The 9,070-nt window shown below is 45.8% G+C and overlaps 1 protein-coding gene across 1 annotated transcript; it reads left to right on the forward strand.

The window, feature by feature from the left end:
* The first annotated feature begins 2,809 nt into the window (after positions 1-2,809).
* Positions 2,810-7,213, forward strand: LOC127603197 (serine protease 23). The gene is made up of 2 exons (XM_052069338.1): positions 2,810-2,991; positions 4,898-7,213. Exon 2 carries the CDS (start codon positions 4,916-4,918, stop codon positions 6,044-6,046), a length of 1,131 nt encoding a protein of 376 aa, XP_051925298.1. The 5' UTR covers positions 2,810-2,991; positions 4,898-4,915; the 3' UTR covers positions 6,047-7,213.
* Positions 7,214-9,070: the final 1,857 nt, after the last annotated feature.

Genomic DNA, 9,070 nt, shown 5'->3' on the forward strand with positions numbered 1-9,070 from the left:
TTTCCTTACTTTCTGCGATGAATCATGCTGGAAAGTGTGAGCGAGGACTCGCAGACAAAGCCTGTCTGACAGACGGACGGAAATCTCGGCGATGTGTTGAATCTTTTTTATTTTTGCTGTTTCATTCACCTGCTTGCGAATGACTCATTCGGAAGACAACGGCTGTTGGTCATTAACCACACTAATTATTCAAACCAACGACACACATAAGTCAAGGCAGTTTTCTTTCCATATCGCCAGTTAAGCACCGGGGTTTTAATAATTGTGGGATATTTTCATCATGGCAATTGATCATTTTTTGTTGTTTTTTGTTTTTTAATTTACTTACTTTACTGCCTCTACTGACGAAATTAATTGGTTCTGGAAGAAACGGTAGAAGTAACTCGTAGCCAATGGGAGGCCAGGTGATGCTTGGTAATAGCCAATGGCAGAGCAGCTATAGGTAAGTTGCGTTCAGGAAACTCCGAGCTGCGAGTGACAAACCAAACAGTATTTTTACCTTTCGTATCGTGAAATTTATTTCGGAAGATGAGGCAATATTTTCCTGTTGAGACGTATCGTAGCTTGAAAATGTCGCATGAAGAGACGTTCGTCAGTAGAGGTACCACTATAATTTGTTTTCTGAGAGGGTTTGTTTTCAGTTAAAGAACAGTGGGCACGTCCGCCTCACAGCGCAGAGGTGCAGGATTCGATATTTGGAAATTTGTTCTCACCGAGCCTGCGTGGGTTTTCTCCGAAATGCGGATTGTTAGTTGTTTATATGTGCCCTGCGATTGGCTGGCAACCAGCTCAAGTGTGTATCGCAGCTACTGCCCTAAGTCAGCTGGGATAGGCTCCAGCACCTCTCGCAAGGATCAAACGGTGTGCAAAATGGACGGATGTCACCATTCACTGTGTGTTTGTGTGGGCACTTGTTGGCCTGATTATACGTGTAAAGCGATTTCAGCAGAAAAGATTACAATGCGCAATTACAGCTATCAGCCACAACACAGTGTACAGTCAGAATAGTTTTACATTGACATATGACTCTTAATTAATTATGTTGATGTTCATTATTAATGTTGATGCTCGCAACTCAAAGCAATCATATCGCAAATTATCTCTCCCCACAAAAATTAATGGAAATGCCTTTAATTTGTTCCAGCCCCCCCCCCCCCCCGTGTGTGTGTATGTGTGTGTGTTTTAGCAAAACAGCCCTCCATAATATTGTACTCAATAAAACCATTAAACTGGGACTGGCAATAAGGCAACTGAGGCATGAGGGTGTTAATTACGGCCACGTGTTGATCTTGACTCAACTGTCAACATTACAAGGAAAATTCATCTGCATGCAATTTGTATTGAAAACCCTTTAAATCTTTATTTGACATCTTGGACATCCATCTTGAGGGTTGTGCACACGCATGCGCTTTGTCCTTACGAGCGGGACAATCCAGTGCGCTTAGTTGGATGTCCAATAAATGTCAAACAACTTTATGGAAAGCAGCAGGGAGGACAATGACCAGTATGTTGTCTTGGCCTCACCTTCTTGCGTAAGTGAGTGAGTGAGTGAGTGAGTGAGTGAGTGAGTGAGTGAGTGAGTGAGTGAGTGAGTGAGTGAGTGAGTGAGTGAGTGAGTGAGTGAGTGAGTGAGCAGGTGGATTGTTGGGTGTGTAGTGTTTGTGCCAGAAAAAGAGTACGTGAGAATCAGTGTGTGTAAGAGATTGTGTGTTGATGTAAGTGTGTGGTGCAGTCCAACAAGGTCGGTATTGCGCCAATCCTGACACGTGTTCCTGTCTTGAGACACGTTGACATTCCTGCATGCTACATCACCGTGACTGGGCGCTCTCGTTTGTCCGGCGCCCTCCCGGCCCTTCAGGAGCGTCCGAGGGGCGCGTACTAAATTCCTTGCTTTCCCCACACGTTCACACACATGTTCTAAGGGGAGCTGAAGACCAAGGTCAAGTGAGGTGACCATCCTTCGATTGGCTGACAACCAGTTAAGGGTGTACCCCGCCTACTGCCCGAAGACAGCTGAGATACGCTCCAGCGCGGCCCTTGTGCAGATAAATGGATTGGAAATGTAGGATGGATGGATTATGTCACCCTCCTCTGCTTTTAATCTGAGTTTGATGTGTATTTGAAGGGTTTAGTTTAAATCTTGGTGAAGAACAAATCAATTAAAGTTCAAGAGTTTGTGCTTTTAGTGCACCCACTTGTTAATTCTTGTTCAGAAAACATGTTATATAATTTTATATTTATGTGAACATTTTCTGTTTTGTCCAATTTTTTTTTGGGGGGGGGGAGCGGGGGTGTCTGGTTTTTATTTATTATGAGGTTTCATTTTATCATTAAAATTATTTCAATAAAGTTAGTTTCCCCCCCAATTATTCTCTTAATTGCTTGATTTGTGTTAATTTTTCCACCCATCTAAATAGTTTGACTCATTTCACAGAAATTGGAGTTGTCTTTTGTCAATTCGCTTCAACTTGAACAACGAAAAAAAATCTTTCTTTCCGAAATAATCTGCAAAATATATTTTTGTCCAACTTTAACAAACGACAGAATGATTTTGTCCAGTGAATTAAAACATACAATTTCATTCTAATAATAGACATTTGTTCTTGAAAAGACAAAAAAGCAACTATCAAAAAAAAAAGTACAGGTACCTGTGTAACATTTTTCAAGAAAGAGGCTTCATTTGACTGGTCGGCGCTAGGACCAGGGGCAGGCGCGCGGCATGAGGCGCTACCGAAGCTTCCTGACTCCACGCAACCCCCGGCACGCACGAGCGGCACTCGTACGTGCCGGTGGGTGCGGGCTTGGGAGAATCATTTGCCACACTCGCCTTGGCTCAGCAGCACGGACGCACCCGCGGAGGAAGCCACTCAACTACTCCGCACCGGCTGCCTCACTGCCGGCAAGCCACCCACAGCCTACTCGTCACATGCATGCAACCCAAAGGACATCCAGTCATGATGTAAACACGGACGGCACATATTCATAAACCAGGTAATATACATTGCACTATATACTTTTCCTTTCTTTTCTTAATACCTACCTGTCTTTTGAAGGACAAACGACCCCTTGGAAGTTGCACTTTCACCTGTGGTGCGTTCATTAGACGTTGATAAATATAATTTTTTACATGCACACCTGAACGTTACAGACAGACAGACAGAGAGATAACAATATTCGACACTCGTATTCAGAATACAGAAATGACAAGTAAAAACAAAGTAAAGGAAGTAAAAACAAAAGTAGATATTTTTTGGGGGGTGGGTTATTTTTCTATATTCATACGGGACATTCAGAAGAATTAAAATGCGTTTATCTCTCTCGCTTTCGCCCGTAGGTGACGCACGGCTAAACAATATACTTTATATAAAATCGAATCTAGGGCTCCTTTATTGATTCTCAGAAGGTAAATTGAGGTGTTCAAGCGGTTAAAAAAATAATACATTCCTCTATTTATGAAATCAGATACACTATCGTAGTGCAGTAGTTAGGGTACGTGAATTCCACGTGCGCCAGTGGAGTGTAATATCGTGTATTAGGAGCAGATGTGCGAAAAGAATGATTTTTAAAAAGAAATTCTGACTGGGTTGTTTTTGGCAGAATTTGCATGCCACGTTCATCTAACAATGAGTGGAAGAAGAACGCAGCCTTTCAAACAAAACTTGACTTGTTTGCTTTCTCTCTCTCTCTCTCTTTCTCTCTCTCTCTCTCTCTCTCCAACAAAAGAAGGAATTTAGTGTCCACTGTTGGCTCAGGCTTGATTTGGATCAGGTTGTTTTTTCGGGTTCTGCATTCACGGCCCAACTTTTTTAGGATTTCACAGCAGGGTCTTTTTTTTGTGCATGTAAAGTGCAAACCTGAGCGTGCGTAGGCCACACCCGTAGACATGGTGGGAAATAATGTTTTTTTTTTTTTGCCACCTTGTCTCAACCTGTCTTTTTTCACTTAGCCACACCTTGGCCGTTCATTGCACAAGTGCCTCAGGCCACTTCAACATGAGCAATGTCTGCTTGTTAATCCATCAGACAAATCCACACTGCGGACATGTCTCAGATTTTGAACCTGGTGAAGTGAAGTAACCAAGGAGTTCCAGGGGATGCCGTGAATTTGACAAGCGCTGCTCTAGACGAGGCACCGGGCATTCTTATGTGTTCTTTTTAAAGAAACAGCTTGTTTTGAGGTTTCTTGACTTCCTCTGTTTTTTGGGGGTTTTTTGGAATGCAAACACGTGTCCATAAAAGTGCTACGTATTGGGTATTTGTCGTGAAATCCTATTTTATTCAGATAATCTGTAGCACATGGACAAAGTGGGACGTTGTTAATGCGGCTTCTGGGGCCTTTACACTTGATTTGACTCTATAGTTTGGGAACATTTTAAGGAAGTAGGGTAGGTTATGTGGGGATGGTTGCTTTGGTGTGTAAGGGTTAAGATGGGTGTTTTGGGTAGGCAGGTGAGTAGGTAGGTAGGTAATCCTAACTTTAACCCTTTCAGCCACAAATTATGATAACTTGATAACATAAGATGTCCACTGTAGTGACCGCGGTCCCTGAAAGGGTTAAACCCGGGTAAATCGGCACATAACTTGAACCTAACCCTACTAACCATAACTCTAACTATGATAGGTAGGTAGGTAGGTAGGTAACCCTCAGTATGAAGGGCTCGGTTTTGTACCCCGACACATTAACCCTAACCAGGTAAACCCAAGGCTCAAGACGAAGGGTTTGGTTTCTTACCAAGCTCAGTATAGGTCGATCGATTGGTATGCAGCACTCTTGTTGTTCCTCTTGGTATGCAGCACTCTTGTTGTTCCTCTGTGAATGTGTAGAATGATTGGAGGAAGGACTGACACTCGTGTGTGTGTGTGTGTGTGTGTGTGTGTGCACTTGCGTATGTTGACAGCGTGGTTCCAGCAGCACCATGAGTGAGCGTGGCAGCTCTCGCCTACCAGCTCTTCTTCTCCTCCTGACATTCCTTCTCTTCGCTTCCTCCCTGGAGACTCCGGACCGTCCCCCTATACGCCCCCTGGTCCCCACCCTGGTCCCCCACCGTCCGACACCTCTCCTGCGCTCCCGCTTCAGCGCCCACCCTCATCTGGACTTGACCACCCATTGCAACTCCAGCTGCTTCCACCGCGCAGGAAGACTTCCGGGTCACCAGGCGGCTGACAACTTGGCCTTCGAGACCCTCTACTGGGACGGCTCTCGCACGCTGACCACCGTGGACGTGGAGGAAGAGGGCGGCGGTCTCGTGGACTCATCACCCAACCGCCGGATCGGACGGCGGCGCCTGAAGCGTCAGATCTACGGCGCCGACGGGCGCTTCAGCATCCAGGGTGACAACTTCCTGTTGGACTACCCATTCTCGGCGGCCGTGCGCATCTCCACGGGCTGCACCGGCGTCCTGGTGTCCCGCTGGCACGTCCTGACCGCCGCCCATTGCCTCCACGACGGCAAGGATTACGTCAAGGGGGCACGCAAGCTCCGGGTGGGCTTCCTCATCCCGCCGTCTGTTAACGCGTCTGCAGCGGAACACTCGTCTGGAAAGAAGCCCATGGTGCGCTGGGTGCGGGTGAGGCGCACCCGGGTCCCCAAGGGGTGGATCCAAGGCCCTCAAGACCTCAGCATGGACTTCGACTATGCGCTCCTGGAGTTGCGCTGGCCCCACCGGCGGGCCTTCATGCGGCTGGCCGTGGCGCCGTCCCCGGCCGGCCTGGCGGGCCGCCGCATACACTTCTCGGGTTTCGACAGCGACCGACCCGGAGAGCTGGTCTACCGCTTTTGCCCGGTGGAAGAAGAGTCCAGCGACCTGATCTACCAGCACTGCGACGCCCGGCCGGGGGCCAGCGGATCGGGCGTGTATGGCCGGGTGTGGGACAATTCCTTGGAACGCTGGGAAAGGAAGGTCATCGGGATCTTCTCGGGGCACCAGTGGCTGGAGGTGGACGGAGAGAACCGTGACTACAACGTGGCCGTGCGCATCACTCCGCTCAAGTTTGCGCAGATTTGCTACTGGCTGCACGGAAATCATTTGGACTGCTCGCAGGACTGACGTGTCCGAGCATAACTTGTTTGGGAAATAACACCCGTCATAAGCAGAGTGGGTGCACGCATATCCGGTTTTGTTACTACTCGGCTGATTTTTGAAACATGAGAGAGCCCACACATGACGATAAGAAATTCCAAATCGGATTCCAACAGAACAGGGAGGGAAAATGACTCTCAATGTGTTCAAGGCCGAAAGATAATTGCTCAACCCAACTCAATTGTATTAAAACAACACTCGTGTATGAAGAATGAATATCGGTTTTAAAGATGGACGGCGAGGGGGCTTGCTCAGGATAATCTTGTAGAGACATTTGACAAACTGACCCGATTTTTTTTTGTAGGTGTATCGTCCAATTAATTGGCTATCTTTCCATTTCACATCCCAAAATCAGAGAATCTGGAGCTCATATGAACTCCGTGTTGAGATAAAAGATTCCAGAGCATAAACATTGAACGGGTCTACTATCTATGATCGTTAACCCCGGCTGTTTCGAGAGCATGACACCAGGTTACTGCTCGAGATAATCTTTTTGACATCTAATCATTGGGCCCTTGCTGACTTTGAATGCAAGCGAGGGGTATGTTAAAATTCGGTCCTATGATCACCCTTCTTAATTGGTTCGCGTTCCAATTCACTTTTCAATCTCGTACATACTTCGGCTGAAATCTTGATCATGATTTGCAATCTTAAACAGTGAAGAAGTCTATGGTTCTGTTTCACGTCACATGAAAGCAATGATTTTTTTTTCATTAGAAATATTGAAGAGGTTGAACATTTACTAGGTTGGCCCTGACAGTTTTGAGAAAAAAAAACTTAACAGACCACAATAATCGTTCAGACATTTTGAGATTTTACACTTTTCTGATTTGGATCGGAAGCTGAAATTCACCCTAAGCATCGATATGCGTGTACCCTACTCGACTGCCACATATTTTTTCCGCTGTACTGTATTAACATGTTTACAAGGTGAGAAACATTCTTCTTGTACATGACTTTATCCATTTACTTATTTTACAGCAGAAACAGCTAAGGGTTGATTCTACATCTTCCGGGATCCACTTCATTTTTTTTTCATCTGAAAAGAAACACGCTAGGAGCTTGACAGACAGAATGTTAACTTTATTTTTGGACAAATGCTTGATATATTTTAATAAATAGATTTTTATGACACCATTGGAGTCGTCTGTTGAGCATGGTTTGAATGGTGATGTGGCGCCCTCGTGTGGATAAGGACTAGACTTAAAACATGGGCGGCAACAACTGGTTCGCACATCGGCCTCACAGTGCAGAGGTACCGGGTGCGTCTGGCTCCTGCCTTCCTGTGTGGAGTTGGCATGCTCTCCCTGCGCCTGCATGGGTTTTCTCGGGGTACTCCGGTTTCCTTCCACATTCCAAAAACATGCGTGGCAGACTGATTGAACACTCTAAATTGTCCCTAGGTGTGATTGGAGTCCGAAATGGTGCCCTGCTATTGGCTGGCAACCAGTCCAGGGTGTACCCCGCTGATGACCGAAGACAACTGGGAAAGGCTCCAGCACGTCTGCGACCCTTGTGAGCATAAGCAATTTAACTCATTTCAACATTGTTCTTTGACATCACAATCCCACAACATGTACTATTTTGGTGTGAATGAGCCATTCGACTTTCCTCATTGTTTCTTTTGACACCAACATTAACATAAAAAAAATATGGTCTGTGATTTCTATGGGGTCAATGAAAAATATCCCTCTCTTGCCGGGCAGAAATTGTGGGGTTTCGGTTTTAACTGCCCCGAATTTGTGGGGTTTCATTTTTAACACCCCATCACTTGTCGTGTCACCAGATTGGGTCAGAAAGGTAGGTTAGTTTATCAGAGATTAAAAGATGAGTTACAAAAAACAAAAATCCTACATGGAAAATACTTTGTGAATGCCAAACCGCGAACATGCGGGTTGACCATAGTGCCTTGGGTTCAACATACCACAAGATGGCGCCAAAGCAACACTTTTCTATTACACAGGGCTTTCAGCAAATAATGGCAAAGATTTACGGGCACTAGGACCATGCCTTTAACCCAGCTGACGAGCTGTTGGCAGCACGTTGACCTTAAAAGTTTTTGGCTCAATTATGTAATGCGCAAGATTCACTTGTTGGTGGTTGTGGAATAAAGACGGGAGGGGTAGGGGTTGTTTTCCTCTTACTAGGGGGGGGGAGGGAATGATGACATGACAGAAAATAAGAACCACTGAAATAAGCTAGGGCGGCCCGGTAGTCCAGTGGTTAGCACGTCGGCTTCACAGTGCAGAGGTACCGGGTTCGATTCTAGCTCCGGCCTCCCAGTGTGGAGTTTGCATGTTCTCCCCGGGCCTGGGCGTGGGTTTTCTCCGGGTGCTCCGGTTTCCTCCCACATTCCAAAACATGCGTGGCAGGCTGATTGAACACTCTAAATTGTCCCGAGGTGTGAGTGTGAGTGCGAATGGTTGTTCGTTTCTGTGTGCCCTGCGATTGGCAACCTATTCAGGGTGCCCCCCCGCCTACTGCCCGAAGACAGCTGGGATAGGCTCCAGCACCCCCCGCGGCCCTAGTGAGGATCAAGCGGCTCGGAAGTTGAATGAATTGAATTGAATGAAATAAGCCAATGTCTTAAACTTAAGGATGTATAATAGGTGACAGTAAGGAAAATTGCAACAAATTAAGATTCGGTTACTGGATTGGTTCTTAACATTCATCAGAAAATTTGCAAAAATGCTAATCGGTGTTTTCCAAAGTGAAAGCAGACGCTTGCAAATACTTGGATTCAACAAAAAGATCATTCTGCTTTCAAAGGACAATATTTATTTTTGAGAGGCTGAAGTTATGAGGATTTGGACAAAAAAAGTTCAATGTCTCTAAACAATCACTGATCAACAGCTGACGATTTATTGTTACGCCTCAAGTCATTTAGATTTGATAGATATTGGATGCAAAGACCTATTTGAATCAAATTCTGCTAACCACCGACTTCATCTCATGAGCTGAGATTTGAGCAATTTGGTGCGTAAAAATACC

This window comes from Hippocampus zosterae, chromosome 1 (assembly GCF_025434085.1).
Source record: "Hippocampus zosterae strain Florida chromosome 1, ASM2543408v3, whole genome shotgun sequence".
In the NCBI taxonomy this organism is placed as follows: Eukaryota; Metazoa; Chordata; class Actinopteri; order Syngnathiformes; family Syngnathidae; genus Hippocampus; species Hippocampus zosterae.

Bases quoted from the DNA above. Each gene is read 5' to 3' on its own strand.
- LOC127603197 (XM_052069338.1), top strand. From the start codon at position 4,916: ATGAGTGAGCGTGGCAGCTCTCGCCTACCAGCTCTTCTTCTCCTCCTG.